The following is a 16,415-nucleotide window of genomic DNA, read 5'->3' on the forward strand; positions in this document are numbered from 1 at the left end:
AGGAAAGGGGGATCAGGGCAGGATAAGAGCCGGTTGGGAAAACTGCCTTTCTCCAAAGAGCAGGCGTTCTGCAGTCATGTGCCAGGTGAACCCTGGACCCACAGCGAGGGCGTCAGGGTCTGTAAATCCCGGAGGGGAAAACCCTCCCTCCCTGGGGAAGGGCCGTACTACTTGTACAACATTAGGATCAAGGGAAAGGCAAGAAAATCCACCCAAACAAGTGACGTGTGGGGAGCTGGTGGCCACCCCTCAGCCTGTGCGTCCCTCCCGGGAGCATCGCACGGGCTCGGGACCACCGGTGTGGGTAGGATGCAGCGGTGCCGTGGGTGCAGGAGCGGGGTCAGCCCCACAGCTCCGCTGTCCCGTCCTAATCCGTGGCACACCGTGCGTGCTGTGAGTGGCGATGGCAGGAGGGAGAGAGATGATTAAAGCAGCCTTTGATGAAGCAAAAATTAATAAACAAGCAGGCAATTGTGCTGGTCTTTATTTACCTGAGGATGACAGCGTGGAGCCGGCGCGGCGAGGCCGCCGAGGCCGGGCCCCACATCAAACGGCGGGGCAGCGCCGGGTGCGAGGGGACCACGCCGCCGCCTCTTCTCCGACGGGTTTTTCCTGGTCCCAACAAACCCGGAAAGGTCCGTGTGGCTCTTTCTTAGAGCAGGGCCCCGTCCCATGCCGGCGGGGGGATATTGGGGTGAACAGGAGACGCCGCGTGCCACTGCGGCATCCGAGCGTGGCGGGACGTGCCGGGCTGGGGTACATTTTGGAAGTGCCGCTTGGCATGCTCGCCCCGTCCCCTAGCTCCGAGGTCAGCGTTCCCACCTCTCTCCTGCTCCAGTGATGCTCTGCAGGCGCCGAGATCCCTGCTCCGGCCCTTGTCCGGTTGATGCACGGAATTAGGGCTGGGAGAGTAAAAACCAGAGCTGGTGCGTGCCCACCGGTCGGTCCCTCGGCCACCCCCAGGAGCAGAGCTGGGAGGCCAAACCCACACCTTCGTGCCAGGTCCTTATCACCCGGTCGGGCGTATTTACCTGCCGGTGCTGCTGGTTTCCACCGGATAAAAATGTACTGGACAAACAGGAGTTCCCTGCCGGCCCTGGGGTGGTGGCACAGCGGGGGACGCGGCCGAGGTGGGACATGCAACCCCTGTCCCTGCTTCGTCCCCGGTGCCACCCGTTGTCGCAGAGCTGCTGGAGGGGCTGCATTGCCCCCCACCCCCAAATTTGAGTGTCCAAGCAGGTGATGAATCCCCCCCCAATGTGCCCACCCGTGCCAGGACTGGGAACTGTGCCCAGATTTGGGGACAGGGTCAGGGTTAATGGGGGCAGAGCCCCACGGGGAGGGGGTGGGTGGGTGGGCTGCACCCCAGGACACCCCTCTGATGGGGGCGTGGCTTTGGGGGTGCAAACCCCACGTGTCCCCACTGCTGGGTGGCCGGGGGGGGGCCTGGGCTGCGCAGGGGGCTGTACAGTGGGGTGTCACTGCACTATAGGGGGGAGCTGGGCATGGGGGGGGGCTGTGGGTGATGTTGGGCGTCTGTGCACTGGGGTGGGTGGGGGGGTTCATGCATGGCGGGGGGGACAGTGCACGGCACAGGGGTCCCCCCCCACGATGGGTCAGTGCATGAAAGGGCCTGGGGGAGGCAAGGGGTTTGGGGCACAACGTGGGAGGGGGCCGTGTGTGGGGGGGAGAGTCAGTGCAAGGGGTGGGGGGGTCAGTACGCGGTAAGGGGGGCTCTGTGCACCCTGAGGGGGGGTCTGTGCACGGCAGGGCTGCGCAGCTGAGCGGGGGGCCCCCACGCAACCCCTCCCGGGGTGGCTGCGCCGAGCCGAGCCGAGCCGAGCCGAGCCGAGCGGGGCCAGCCCCGCCCCCAGCTGTCAGCGCCCCGCCCCTCCACCGCACGACAGAGGGAGGGGCCGAGGCGGCCCCGTCGCGCCCTCCCCTCTCCTTGCATCCCATTGGCCGGAGAATCCTTTTGTTAGCGACGGATGCCCGCCTCCATTGGTAGGCGGGGACGTCCTTCCGCGCCGCCGACCCCGCCCCTCCCCTTTTCCGCCTGCCTTCCCCCGACGTTGGAAACTTTGCGGGCAGCGCAGTCGGCAGCGGCGCCCGCAGCGCCGAGCACCCACCCGGACCCAGCGGGGCCCCGCACCGACACCGCCGGGCACGGCACAGCCCCGCAGGGCGGGCGGGGTTGGGGGGGGGGGCACCGCGGCCCTTTGCACGCCCCTCCCGGCCATGCGCGCCCGCTGAGCCACAAGCGGAGGCGGCCCGCCTTGCAGTTTGCTCCCCGTCCCCGGTTTTAATTTTCTCTATTTATTGTGGTTTTGGGGTTTTTGGGGGGGATTTTTTGGATTCCCCCCCCCCCCGCGCTCCGCAGGCGCCAGGCGGAGGCCGCAGCCCGCGGTGGCGGCGATGGGCGCGGTGGCGGCGGCGGCGGGCGGGCGCTCGGCGGGGCGCTGAGCGGGCGCCTTGGAACGGGAGCGGGGACGCGCCATGGCCGCCAAGGACAACCCCTGCAGGAAGTTTCAGGCCAACATCTTCAACAAGAGCAAGTGCCAGAACTGCTTCAAGCCCCGCGAGTCCCACCTGCTCAACGACGAGGACCTTAACCAGGTGGGATCTTCCTTCCCCCCTCCCCGCCCCCCTTCCTCAAAACCCACTGTTTTCTCCCCAAAATCCACCCCCGGGGCTCCGGCCCCAGGGAGCCCTGGCTCCCCGTGGGGTGTCCGCTGGCCCCGTGGGTAGCCCGGGGTCCCGTGGATGGTGTAGAGCCCTGTGGGTGCCTGATGCCCCCCGCCCCCCCCCCCCGGGTACCACTGGGTAGCTCAGGGTCCCACGGGAGCCCCCACGGATAGTATAGGGTCTTTTGGATAGCGCAAGGTCCCATGGGTGCCTGCTGGCCCCATGGTTAGCGTAGGCTCCCATGGGATCCCCAGGGGTCCCATGGGGTGCCCGCTGGTCACGCAGATATCGTAGGACCCTGTGGGTGCCCACTGCCCCCATGGGTAGCGCGGGCTGTCAGGGGTGGTGTGGGGTCCCATGGGGTGCCCACCGGATAGCACAGGGACCCGTAGGTATCTGTGAGTCCCGTGGGGTGTTCAGGAGCCCCCATGGGTGCTCCCTGATCGCACAGGGTGTCCAGGGGTCCCATGGGGTGCCTGCTGACCCCATGGGTGGTGTGGGGTCCCATGGGTGTTTGCTGACCCCACCGGTAGCACAGGGACCCACAGGTGTCCGAGAATCCCATGGGGTGTTCAGGAGCCCCATGGGTGCTCCCTGGTCCCGTAGGGTGTCCGGGGTCCCATGGGGTGCCTGCTGACCCCATAGATACCTGGGTGTCCCACAGGGCACCCAGCGTCCCCGCAGTGCCCACCGGTCCCTTCAGCCATGGCCCACCCCACTGCCTCCTCCCCTGGGGCCTCACCCCTTTCCTGAGGCCCTTTGGGGACCAGCACCCCCATTTGGGGTGATCCCAGCCCCTCTTGGGGTGCACGGCAGCAGGTGGGGGGGTATCCTGGGGGCACCGTCAGAAGATCCCGAAAGTCCTGGGAAAAAAAACTCAGTTGCAAACAAAACATTCCCTCCTGGACGTGCCAGACATGCGCCCCCCCCCCCCCCCCCCCCCCCTACAGCCCCCTGCTTTCCTGGGGAGGACAGGAAGGTGACCCCAGCCCCTTCCTGGTGAGGACCCAGTGTGGGCACTGGGGGGGCTGCTAAGGGCTGGGCCTTCCTCCTCCTCCTCTTCCTCCCAGGCCTGATGCAGGCCCGGAGGCCCACGCACCCATGGCGGGGGGTATTTTGGGGTGCGGGGGTCTGTCTGCGGTGTTGGGGTGCAGGGAGGGGGGCCACCCTCCCTCCTCCCACACCTTTCTGGGCCAGGGCTGACATCCCCGCTCCCGATCCTATTATGGCAATGAGATCAGACATATTGCTGCGCTCGCTGGGGGGGCGGGGGGGGGTGTATAATGAAATCTGAGGGCTAATATGGAAAAAATGTAACTGGAAAAAATGCCGTGGTGTGTGCGGGAAGGGGCGGGCGGCGGGGAGCGTCGCGGCCGTGCCCAGACAAAGGAGCCGTCCCGGAGGGGGCTCGGGAGGAGCCCCCCGCTCCCGGCTGGTTCCTTCCCGCTGCCCTGTCTGGGGTTTTTGTTGCCTCCTGGGTGTGATGATTTTTTTTTTTTTTAATTTTTATTTGGGGGGGGGTTTCAAAGCATCGCATGCTGCCCTCCGTAGTGCTTGCCTGCCCTGGCTGCGGGGGGCCTGCCACCTTCCCTGGGGACCCAGGGCCCAGATCCGTGTTCCCCCTCGCTCGCTTTGTTCCCATCGGGGCGGTGGGTGGCCCTGGGTCGGGGGGGGGGGGGGGTCTGCCACCACAGCTGGTTCCCGTGGGGCTGGGGTCAGCCCCGTGGCCGGATCCAGGCCCTGCGTGTGGGGGCTCCGGTTGGGAAAACGGCGCGATCTTGCTCGGCTTCTCCCTCGCAGCTGGGCTGAAGTAATCCCGCTTCCCAGATAAGATGGTGGCTCTGGTAGCGTGTGATGCACGCACGTACCCTCCCGCCCCGCAGCCCACCCCCCCGTACCGAGGAGCCCCCCGGCCACGGCCGGCCCGGTGCTACCCCACCACCATGCCCACCTCCCCTCCGAATTCGTGCCCCTTGTCGGAGGAGGAGGCAGCTCCGAGCTGCGGCGAGGAGCCTGGCTGGATGTGGGAGTGTGCTTGCTCCGAAGCACACCCAGGAATAACGGTTCATTTAACAGCTCTGGATTTTTTTGCCTTTTTAATTTTCTTTTTTTTTAAGCTCGGTTTGGGTAGGGGGGGATCCCACAGCATAGCGTGGGGGCTCCGTGCTCAGCGTGTCCTGCTCACCCCGTGGACAGGGACCGTGTTGGTGATTACCTAGAGTCCGGCTAGAAGAGTCTTTTTGAGTCATCTGACCTTTCTACTTGGCTTGCAGGAAAGGTGAAGGTACTTCACACTTACGCACTTGTGTCTTTTTTGGATTTTTATTATATAAAAATACCTGTGTGGGTGTTGGTGTTAGGAGCTGCCCCTCCTGTTTCCTGGGGTGCTCCGGGGTGCTGGAGCTGCTCAGAGCAGAGACCGGTGCGTGCTTGCAAAGAGTCACAAATATTTGATAGTGGATTCCCGTTGTACTCGGGAACCAAATTAGAAATGGGGCTGGGAGGGGGGAATCCAGCCCCAAACATCAGGATTAATGAGCTGGAGCTCTCTAATAATAATCAGACTTAGTGCTTCCAACTTCAAAGGACTGCGTGGACGCTAAATCCCTAATCCCGGGAGCGCTGCGTTCACGAGTTGTTTTTGTGCGTGGCTGTGCTGCCGGACGGGGGTCGGTGTGATTTGGGACGGCTACGTGTGGTCCCACCACCCCTTGGAGCCCTGGCTGTCCCCCCTGGGGCTGCAGGTGGGAGGTGATGTGCCCTTGACCCCCCTCCCCACCCCCCCAACCTGCATTTGACCTTCTGGGGTGCCCGCATAGCATGGGAAAAACTGGGTCAGTCACCGCGTCTGCTCCCCCTTTGGGAAAATCTATTGCTGTGGGTCTGCCCCGATGAACCCGAGCCCCCGTGTGGGTGCTCAGAGCCCAGTGGTCCTGTGTGGTGGCAGGATCTGGCCCGTGGTCCCTGGCAGACACGGTGCTGGTGACGGCTCTGTCCTGACTGCTCCACCCACCCATTGCCAGCTCCCCTTGTGCTGCCTCTTTCCCGGCAAGGGAGAAATTCCCTTTCCCTGGGAATTCCCTCTTTCCTGGCAAGTTGTGCCTGCACTGGCACCGCAGGGTCCCCTTTAACCTCCTGCAAACCTCGTGTGGAGGTCTGCTTTCCAGAGCCAGCCCCAAGAAGATGGACGGTTCCGGGGGACCCTCTTCCATCTCCAGGAGAAAGCTGGGCTGGCCAGTGGGACCTTCTTCCCAAGGAAGCCACCCAGGGTTCTGCAGGGCCGTGGGGGTGTCCCCATGGGGTCCCTGCCCTCTACGCCAGCTGGCCTGGACCGAGCCGTGCCTGTGCGCACATGCCCTTAGTTCATAAGGAAGGTGAAGCCCCCAACAGCAGGAACAGGCTGGGAATTAACCTCAAAATTACGCTCGGCCTGAATTGGAGGACGAGCAGGGTGTAAAGCAGTTGCTTTTAATTTTCTCCATGCATGTGCTCTCTCGGGGCATGGGGACTGGCACAGATAGAGGAATTTGAGGACGTCTTTCCAGCTACCAGTGTCTTTTTTTTTTTTTTTTTGAGATCATGGCATAGATGCCCAGAGGACCACCCAGTTAGAAAATGGAGCTCGCAGACTTTTCCCACTGCCTCCTCCCGCCCTGGCCCGTGACACCCCTGCCCAGCAGCAGGGAGGGTGTTTTTTTCCATCTCTCCTCCGTTGGACATTATCACTTTCCTACTGTTCTGGATGCCAAACAGCCGGCCGCCAGCAGCCCTGGGCTGGAGAGTGTCAGCATTGGGTCGCAGGCTTGGCTTTGCTCTGGGGCATTGCATCGATGGGGCCGCAATGCCCTGGGCCGGGGTCTTATCCTGGCTCTGTGTGTTGTCCGAAGGGCAGCAGGGTGAGGGATCATGTCCCGGGCATGCTTTTGCCTCCACCCCCTGCTTCTTGGGGGAGGAAAAGCCCCCTCTTTCCTGGAAGGCAGCCCCCGCGCTTGCATTCCCTGCTTGTATCATGCTGCAAAAATCTGCCTGTACTTGACTAATTATTAGGACCGAACAGGGGGGAGATTCTCTGCAAATGTCAAACCCGCCTCTGTCGGTGGCTGCAGTGGGCAGGGACTTGGGGGGCACGGGCAGAGGAGCTGGGGTGGGCAGGGTGACGGTGGCTGTCCCCCACGGGCAGCATCCCACCCTGGGAGAGTGGCGTCAGGGCAGTGGGTGCTCGGGAGGGATTTCAGGTTGGGTGCCAGGGTCAGCTTTGGGTGCGCTTAACCCTCTGCGTGGCACAAGGGAAGGGGCACGGCGGTGCCTTTGGATGCTGGAGAACCATTCCCTTTGCACACTTATTTGCTGCTGGTTTTTTTTGCATGGCACCACAACTTATCTGCTCTGGCACCCGAGGAAGTGATAAATCCCCTTTCCAGCACTCTAGAGAGATGTTGTGGCTTCTCCCAGGCGCTGAGGAAGCCCCGTCGTGGGAGGTGGTTAGATACGCCTGCTTGCTGCGGGGCACGCCGGGCTTTGGGGCTGCTCGAGGAGGGGGAGCTGGGATTGTGAAGCCCGTTCCTTCCCACTTCCATTTTGCTGCCACTTGACAAATTGCCCGTGCGCGCCGCAGCCAACCTCTTCCAGCTCTTGCTCTGACTGCCCGAGCCGATGGCGAGCGCTCGGACCAGAGTGCAGCCCTGGGGCCAGGGCCAGGGTATTTGCAGGAGACGGGATGTTTGCACGAAGGGTGAATTCAACCTTTCCCCTTCCTGTTTCTCCGGTCGGTCGGTCACTCCCGCTGCCCACGCGGCAAAGTGCCCAGGCAGCTCCTTTCTTTGGGGTTTGCCGACGGCTGGGTCAGGGCTGCTGGTGTGCCGGGAGGGCTCTTCCATCCACGGTGCTTACCAGCTGCCCCACGGCAGTGGCACCTTGTGTTCCTCATGCCCCGGGTTCCGTCTGTCTGGTCTGATTTGTCCTCTTCCAGCGCGGTGAGGTGTGTTGGTGGTGAAAGCCTGACCTGGTTGATTTGCAGCTTCGGCAGCAGCCGGCTCATGCCCGCACCTGTATTGTGCAAATGCGCTTTTGCAGGAGAGCAGGAGGTGGATGGAGAGGCGGCTGTCCTCATGCGTCCAGGGGTGTCCCCAGGAGCTGCCGGGGTCTCAGGCTGGAGAAAGCTGAGCTTGGACCCAACCCTGGGACAGCGAGCAGCCGCCTGGATGCGAAGCTGGGGGATGGAGAGTGCTTTCGTGCCAGGAGCGGTTGTGGACGCCCACTGGCAGCACAGCAGCCTCCCGTGCTGGGGTTTGGCCCTGCTCTGCCGCACGTCGCCAAGTGACATACAGCGGAGGGGGAATACTGTACGGGCAGAGGAAACCGAGATGTAAGCGGCTTAACTGCCGAGGCTGGGATACGTCCCCATGCCTTGGGATTGCTGCCGGAGCGCAGGTTTGCACAGTGGTGTTTGCAGAGCCTCCCGCCAGCCGGGGTCGCGGGTCTCCAGCGGTCCATGCGGCATCCCGCTGGGAGCACGCAAAACGTTAAGCGATGCGGGCTTCTCAGTTCCTAGAAGCCGTGCTGTGGGCAGGAAAGCCTGCTTGGGTATTGCATCCCATTCCCTGCCCAAGCACCGTGTCACCTTCCCCATTCCTGCCAGGTGACGGCTGCTCCGACTCACCCGTCAGTGATGTTCTCTCTGGCTCCAAGGTGCGCAAAACCGAGAGCGGAGCTGAAACCGCCCTGATTTCTTCTTTTGAGGTTGCAACCACAGCGTTTGTGGTGACTTTCCCCTTGAGCTGTGCCAGAAACAGATCGCTGCCTCTGGGGAGCCCCGAGTGGTTCAGGAGTTGGTGCCCAGAGGACGATGACCTTGCCATCCCCGCTCTGGGGCCACGCTCTCCTGCGGGTCTGGCTGAGAGCTGTTGACCCTGTTCCTGGTGCAGGGAGCAGCAGGCACTGCTGTCGCTGCTTTCAGAGAGGCTCCTTTGGTGAATATTGGGACTGAACCCATAAAGGCGGTGGGATGGGAGTTACCATGGGTTCCCCCACAGCCTGGGCCACGCTGGGGACATGGTTTTCTCACCGGGCTGCTGGAAGCCCCAGCACCGCTTCCCCAGTGCACAAGGCACTCTCATTCAGCGTTGGAGGCAGAGGCTAAGCTCCGCTGCAATGGTCCGTTTTTTTTCCCTTCCCGCTCAGTTGCCAAGCCTAAACAAAACAAGCCCTGCCTCCACCCGCGACAGGCTGATTACGTCTGCCGGCAGCCTAAACAGATTATCCCTCCTGCCACGCGCTCGGAGCCAGGAGTCTGTCCCAGCGATGGATTCGGACTTCCCTTGGAGCACGTTGGGGTGGGTGGATACTGGCTGTGGGTGCATCCCCAGCCCACCCGGGTGTCCCGGCATCCCAATGGGGATGTGGGTGCTCTGCCACAGGGCTGAGTCTGGACCCTGAGAGGAGACGTGGATGTCGGCAAAGCTCTCCTGTTCCACCTTGTGCAATGAGCTCCTGCGGGTGCTGCTAAGCACCCTGATTGCCTGGCTGGTTTGCGTGCGGGAGGCAAGAGGTGAAGGTACCGCCGACAAAACGCAGCAGGCGTGAAAGCGCATCCAGCGGGCATGCTGGTTGGTGTCAGCCCACCTCTGGCCCCCTGACCTGGCGTTCTGTGGGCTGTCACGCTCCTGTAACCTGTCCTGCCCGCTGGAAGCGGGTGACTGTGCCTTCTCTGCCCTGCAGCCCTGGGGATGTGCAGGGATTCCTGTATCACCCTGGGCTTCGGGAAGTGCCGAGTGGCTCTGCACATCCTTTGAGCCCGGTCTCCCCAGCTGCTGGGAATCACGTTCCCAGCGCTGGTGGAGCTGGTTGGGGTGGGGTGGTTTGTCCGTGCCTGGGCAGCATCAGCGCAGCAGCCTGACAGCTTTGTGTAAACCGAGCTGGGGCCGCTTCCTTCTCCGTTTCCTCCCACCCGCCATGCTGCCAGCGCTGGCTTGGGGCGCTAGGCTGGACGCATCATCTTCCCCCCTTGATGCAACGCAGGGGCTGCAGGCCGAGGGGATGGATGCGGTGGCCAGGGCAGCGACCCGAGAGGCAGGTGAGGGGCTGGGGAGCACCTGCAGCACAGCTCCGGTGGCGGGTCCTGAAGCTAAGCAGGGCCGGGCAGGATGGGAAGCGGGATACCTGGGTGTTCCCAGAAGTGCGACAGGAACCGGAGCGGTGACGCAAGGGCGTTTCTGCCTGACTCAGCCTGCACCGGTCCCACGGGACTGGATGGAACTGGGCAATTTGGGGCTCCAACCCGGCCGCACCTCCCACCACGCTGCGGTACCCCTGCAAGGCACTGTGGCGGTATCGCTTTATTTGGGTGGCGAGGCACCTGCGGATCTCTCCCAGGGCGGCGTGGCAGCGGCTTCGGCACCTCCCAGCCGAGGTCGTGGCGGGCGGTTGGCTTCGTCACTGCGAGCCGTGCCGGAGGAACCGGCTCTCCTCTTCCTGCCCGCCCTGTGAGCGTCATCCCACCCCACCCCAGACGTGGATGCATCGCGCTGCCAGCAGCTGCCCTCCGCTCTTGCTTTCCACGTCGTTTTGCGGCTCGCCCTTCAGCCAGGTACCGTCTGGATAAAAGCAAAGCTGCCCAGCGCCCGAGCATCCCGTGTGGCTGCTACCTGTGGGGAAACCGCCCGGAGCTGCCCTTTGGACATCGCCGGAGCTCGCCGGAGGCAGACAGGGCTCTGCCTGGTGAAAGGCTTCCCGGGAACCCTGGGGTTGCTCTAAAGCCATCCCTTAACGTGAGGTTGGACAGATCTGCTTGGACAGGGAAAGATTTTGCTCTGAGCTCTTGCTCAGTGCTAGGCATTGCGTTTTCCTCCTCTTGCTGAGCTCTCCGGAGGAAGCCAAGCTGGTGCGAAGCGACGTGCAGCTCCAGCTCCATCCTGGTGTGGTAACGCTCCCCTGGACCCGCTTCTCGCAGTGGCATCGAGCTGGTTTATTTTAAACCTTGCTTCAGCAGGGCCATTCCAATGCAGGTGTGATGGGTTTATTTCAAGCACTTTGCACGCTAATTCATATCCCTTTTATTTAGGCTTATACCTCTCTGGGCATTTGCTTGATTTTACCAGTAGCTTGTTTTGGTTTGGCTTTAAAAAGCACTGCTGCATGTTCATCTGTTGGCGGGTGGAACTGGGCTGCCCACGCCGGCTGGCTCTAATTCATACCTTTCAGCTATTTTGGTTTCAATATCTGAAATTGGACGCTTCTGCCGAAACAAGTATAGCCCACTGGTGCTTTTTTATGATGCCGGTAAAGAAATGACCGTGCTCTGTGTTAAGGGCATGTATTTCAGGTGCTCAGTGCTTTATATACGGTCAGTTGAGCCAAAATTGGAGCGGTTGAGGGCAAAATAATGTGTGCCGAGGGGTGTGAGCCAGGCTGAGGTAGGGCAGGGCTTCATGCCTGTAATACTGGATTAAGGCTGTTTATTGCTGACCCTGGTGATGGTGTCCCCTGTTTGGGTTTCGTGGTTATCGCGTTCCTGGTGTGGCACTCGGACTTGCCTGCTGCTTGTCACACTGAGGGCTATGTGGGGCTGGATGCTGCTGGGGTGCTTGGGATTGAGTGGGACGGTCCTGCCAGGAGGGCTGGAGTGCTGTGGCTTGTGTCGGGGAGAGATTTTGCTCGTGGGGCTTTGCTGAGTTGAGCGCTTGGCCGTGCCTAGGCGCTGTGCTGGGGCACGGAGGGGAAAATTGGGGGATGGAGGAGGGCTGAGCCCTGCAAGCAGCTCGGCCGCCCGTAGCATCGCCGCTGAGGGCTCCGCAGGGTGCCGCCCCGGGGTGGCGGTGACAAGCGTTGGGAACGCCGTGTCTTGCCTTCGCTGTCATCCTCTTCCCTGTTCCTGGGTGGCGGAGGCTACTCGCAATATCTTCTCGAGCGCCGGTTGCTCAGGGCTCACCGCGAGTGCCTCTTGTGGGAATTTGGGGACCCCTTTCCCTGCCGCAGGGACCCACTGAAGGCGCTTCCCAGCTTTCTGGTGGGCCATCTTCAGTTACTTATTTTCAATTTTCCTTTTCCCCCCTGTAAAACAGAAGAGAAATTCGGGAAAGACCGTTGCAAGTGACCCTGCCCGGGCCACACGGCTGGCCGCGGCCGCATCCCGGCACGGCGAGGAGCGGTGGGAGCCCCCGCTCCAAAGTCCTCCCCTCGCGTGGGCACGGGTGCGTCACGGGCGCATTTGGGTGGGGGCACGGGGCGGGTTGCCGGTGGGGCGCGCCGGGGGAGTGGCGGAACACGGCTCACCCCACCGGGCGCCGGCAGCGTGGGCGGCACGGAGCCGGGCGCAGAGCGGGTGCCGCGTCGGCTGGAGGGTTGGGGACGGCATGGGGGCCACGGGCGAGCAGGGTGCCAGCACCCAGGTGAGCAGGACAGGGGGTGGCGAGGAGCGGGGGGACGCACAAAGGGGCTCTTCAGCGAATCCGGGGGGCTGCGGTGTTTGCGAGGTGCCTTTCGGTGCCAGCAAGGCCCCGGGAGGGAAGGGAAGCAACTCCCCCAAATTGGATCCCGTTCCCAGCACTCCGTTTTCATTGTTTTTAATCCGCCTTTAAAGAGAGGGGGAAGGAAGGAAGGTCTTCTCAAATCATGTTTTCCCAGCTGCTGGGAGAGCAACACCTAGAGCTGATATGTCATGTTGTGGTGGGGGGGGATAAGGGATTTTGTTATTTCTTTTCACTTTATAAACAGTAAGAGGGCTCCTCCGGCTTGTTTCCAGTTTGCTTACTCAGTGCTTCATGCATTTGACAGTTTTTGGTGCATAGGCAGTTTCTTCTATTGTTTGCAGGGATTTTTCCAGAGGGGAAACTTTTTTTTAACATTACAAAACCACAGAAACTGGCAGGAGGAATCTAGGGGAGGTACCGAATTGGAAACAGTTTTAAGCTTTAAGGAAAAAAAAAAAAAAAGAATGAAAGCAACAAGATTAACCAAATAATTTCGCGAGGAGCTGGGAACGTGTGTCCTTGTTGCTGTGGGGCTGGGCTTCGGCCGGGTGTGCGCGGATGTTTCATGGTGGAAAGCAGCATCCCTGGACCCAGGGGCTCCTGAAGCTGGATCTGCCCTGGGTTTCCTCCCTCCTGCCCTGTCCTGGTACCTCTGCAGAGCCGCCTCACCGGTGTGGCAATGCCTTGCCACTCTTGCACCAGGATTTGGCCCCAGCCCTTGCCAGGAATGAGGTTGGCTAATAGTTTGCAGCTTGACAGGCAGCAGGAGCGGTGCCCATAGGACTTTGCAGGGGAAGACATGCCTAAGCGCCCGTCCCCATCCCACCGCTCGCCGTCGTGTGGGTCTGTTTTGCGACGGCCGCTTCTGTGCCCAAACCACCGGTGGAAAGAGCCTGGATAGGTTTTTTTTTTTCCATTGATGAACGGCAGTGCTGTAAGGCAATTTCTTTCCGGGTATTCTTTCCCTTTCTCTTCCCGGCTGGCTGAATGAGCTGTTTTCCCTCTGCCTGACTCTGACCTTCCTGCTTGCTCGGCCGTGGGCTGCTGGAAGCTGCTGGTGGGGAGGAGCGGGCTGGCAGGGGCCACCCCTGCGGGGAAATGGGTGTTGGATGTGCACGGCACGGGAAGCGGCTGCGAGCTGGAGAACTGCCAGCGCTGGGTAGTTTTTCCTCTCTTAATTAACAAAAGGAAAACATCGAGCTCTTCTTTGAAGTATGTTTTTGCTTTGGAGTAGAGGCACGCTGCCGATGGCGAGGGGAAGAGCTGTCAGTGAGGACGGGCTCTGCCGCTTAGCAGTACCCGGGAGGTTGGCACTCTCGGCACAATGCCATGCAGAAGCAGCCGAGTTTGGTGTTTGCCGCTGGGGTTTTACCTCTTCCCGAGTCCTCATCTCGGTCCCGTTTACACGCAGCCTATATAACACCACGAGTTGCCATCAGGCATAGCGTTCCCCGTGCTAGCAGGGCTGAGTCTGCCTGTGTGCAGGAGCCTGAACTCCTGCAGCTGCCTTCACGCTGGGTCGTGGTCCCTGACCATCGATCCCCCCGTGGTGCTGGTCCACAGTAAGCTGGTTTCCCCTGTGCCTGATGTGTTTCTCTGTTGTTCCTTTGCAGGCCAAACCCATTTATGGTGGCTGGCTGCTGCTGGCCCCAGAAGGAACGGACTTTGACAACCCCGTCCATCGCTCCCGGGTAAGTGAAGCCGAGATGCCCTCTCCCTGTGCTGGGGGTGGCAGGAGGAGCGGCGAGGGCTTGTCCCTGCTCCCGGAGGTGGCTGCAGCCCTGGGAGTGCCACAGGCACCTCCATGTACCCATCCCCTTGTGCAAACCGGGAAGCCAGGAGATGTTGCCTGCAGCAGGGCTCTAATGCCTTCACCGGGAGCACTGCAGGTGCTGGTCAGGCTCAGTCCGTGCAGTTTTATTGCTTGCTGCTGTTGATTTTCAATGCCTTGACGCTGCTGTGGTTGGGGTCTGGTTGGACTGACAAGTGCCACACTGATGGGAAGGCTCTCAGGCTGGCGGGGTGTGGGCTGTGCAGCTCTGAGCCATGCTGGGACCATCAGCAAAGCACCCAGTTTCCCTTTGGTGCTTGGAAACAACTACTTTATTTTCTGCAGCTCATCATGGGCATGCCCAGAGCCCTGGAGGGAGTCTGCATCCCACTCCCTAATGTGGATACCCCTGTGTCAGGCACCAAGGAAGGGTCCAAGAGGTGATTCCCTGCAGAGCTCTGAAGCCGAGCGCACTGGCAGCAGAGACCCGCAGACAGAGCGGGGCACGCTCAGCTCCTGCCCAAAGGGGTTTGCTCGTGCCTTGCAGAAACAGCAGCATCGTGTGGGGTCAGAGCATCCCCCACTTTCCTGCCCTGGGGGGGTATGAGGCCCAGAAGGATGTGGCCAGGCTGATGTCCTTTCACCACTGGCTTGTGACGAGGACTCCCAGCCTGTCCCCAAGCTGCTCTTCCAGGGAACCTGCTGCTGAGGCTGCCAGGACAGGGCTGTCTTGTGCGTGGGAGGGATGGCAATGGTCCGTGAACCCTCTGTCACGCAGCCAAAATGCTCTCAGAGCTGCTAGTAATAAAAAAAAATCTCTCCTGAGTGAACAAGAATTGGGTTCTGAGTTCAGCCTGGGGTACATGGGTCGTCATTTGGAGTCGCAGCTAGTCAAAGGCTTGCTGGCCCAACTTTAAGGGGGACATGGGACTCAGATGCCCCCCGGAGCAGAGGCTGCCTGCTAAGCTGGGGCATGTGGAGGTCCGCAGGGTCCTTGGTAGTTTTGCTTGTCCCTGAGCACCTTGGACTTTGCCCGAAGGGCTGAGAAAAGCAAGATAAGAATTGCTGCACTGGGGCTATGAATCTAGGACCTTTTTTATTTCAGCCTGCTCAACCAGTTTTTGCTCTCGGCTGAAAACAACCTGGCACACACAAAAAAAAAAAAAAAAAAAAGGCAGTTTTCCAGCCAGATCAGTTCTCCAATCTGGTTTGCTGTGTGGCTGCAGAAGCAGCAGTGCCAGCACGGTGCCAGGGGAGGCAGGACCGCCCGGACAGTGCCACCCCCAGAGGTGCTGCCACCATCCAAATTGAGCTCATGCAGTGCTGGGGGACATCTAGTGTGACACCCTGTCACCCTGCAGCACTGGGTGCTGGAATAGACCATGCAGAATGTAGCTGAGGGCTGGGACCACTTAGCTGGGGACCCTTCTGGTGTCCTGCAGGTCGTGGGTCTTTTGGAGAGCAGTGATGGGGCTTGCGGGCATCCTTTAGGAGAGGAGGAGGAGGAAAGTCCTTGTTCCAACCTAGGAGCTGGAGTCTTTTGTCTCTGGTTATTTTTGTCCCCTGTATGGTTAAAGCAGGCCAAGTTGGGGTCTGTCTGAATGCAGAGAGGAGCGGGGTGGGGAAGTAACCCCCAAACAAAGCCTCTTCTTGGGTGCCCACGAAGCCAGGCAGTAAATCAGCATTGAGCAACGTGGGCTGGGGTGAGCAGACCTCCGGCAAAGACCTGCCAGGTGGCCTGGCAGAGCCTTGCTTTGCAAAGCCCATGTCACCCTGAACGGGTAGGTTTGGGGCGTGAGGGGCTGAGCAGAAATGCTTCTGCAACATTCATCACCCTTTAGGAATGGTCCCCACGGTGCTGGGGGTTCTCCCCTACTTTCTTTGGCAGCTCTGATCTGGTGCTCAGTTGTCACAAGTCCCCTGCCACGAACAGGTTTCGGTGCCCTTTCTCTGCCCCGGCTTTGCGGTGCGCAGCTCCGGTGCCCTCGGAGAGCCCTGGGGGCTGGCGGGCACTGCCATGACCCACCTCGCTGTCTTCTCTTGCAGAAATGGCAGCGTCGGTTCTTCATCCTCTACGAGCATGGGCTGCTGCGCTACGCCCTCGACGAGATGGTAAGTGCTGCCTGGCGGAGGTGCGTGGCCGTGTTCGGGGTGTGGGGATCACTGGGGCTGCCTTTGCTGCCCTTGGAGGAGCCTGGGGCGATGCTCCTGGTCCATGGCGTGGGGAAGCCTGTGCCAAACTGGTGAAGAGTTGTGCTCGCTGGGTTTGACTTCATGCCAGGCTGGGTTCGCATGGGAGCTTGGTGGATGGTCTGTGGAGGGTGGTGGGTGTTTGAGGTGTGCGGGCCCTGCCTGGCATGGGATTGACGAGTTGCCAACAGATCCCGTGCTGGCAGGGAGGGCTGGGGGGGGGTCCCCAAGGTCGTCTCCCCTCCTTTCTGCCCCGTTCCTCGGTGCCAGCTGGGGTTTGGTGGTGGTGACTTGCCTTGGCA

General features: G+C 61.2%; 1 protein-coding gene across 7 annotated transcripts in view; it reads left to right on the plus strand.

Annotated features, from left to right (window-relative positions):
- The first annotated feature begins 2,054 nt into the window (after positions 1–2,054).
- MPRIP (myosin phosphatase Rho interacting protein) overlaps positions 2,055–16,415 on the plus strand; it is an 88,626-nt gene continuing 74,265 nt past the window's right edge. For 3 of the 7 annotated variants that reach the window (XM_069810380.1, XM_069810381.1, XM_069810379.1), the window contains exons 1-3: positions 2,055–2,616; positions 13,766–13,843; positions 15,970–16,035. In XM_069810380.1, coding sequence (XP_069666481.1) covers positions 2,497–2,616; positions 13,766–13,843; positions 15,970–16,035 — 264 coding nt within the window. In that variant the 5' untranslated portion in view covers positions 2,055–2,496. The remainder of the gene's footprint in view (positions 2,617–13,765; positions 13,844–15,969; positions 16,036–16,415) is intronic. The other 4 variants (XM_069810378.1, XM_069810383.1, XM_069810384.1 and 1 more) reach the window with 3 other exon arrangements.

This window comes from Haliaeetus albicilla, chromosome 22, assembly GCF_947461875.1.
Source record: "Haliaeetus albicilla chromosome 22, bHalAlb1.1, whole genome shotgun sequence".
NCBI lineage: Eukaryota > Metazoa > Chordata > Aves > Accipitriformes > Accipitridae > Haliaeetus > Haliaeetus albicilla.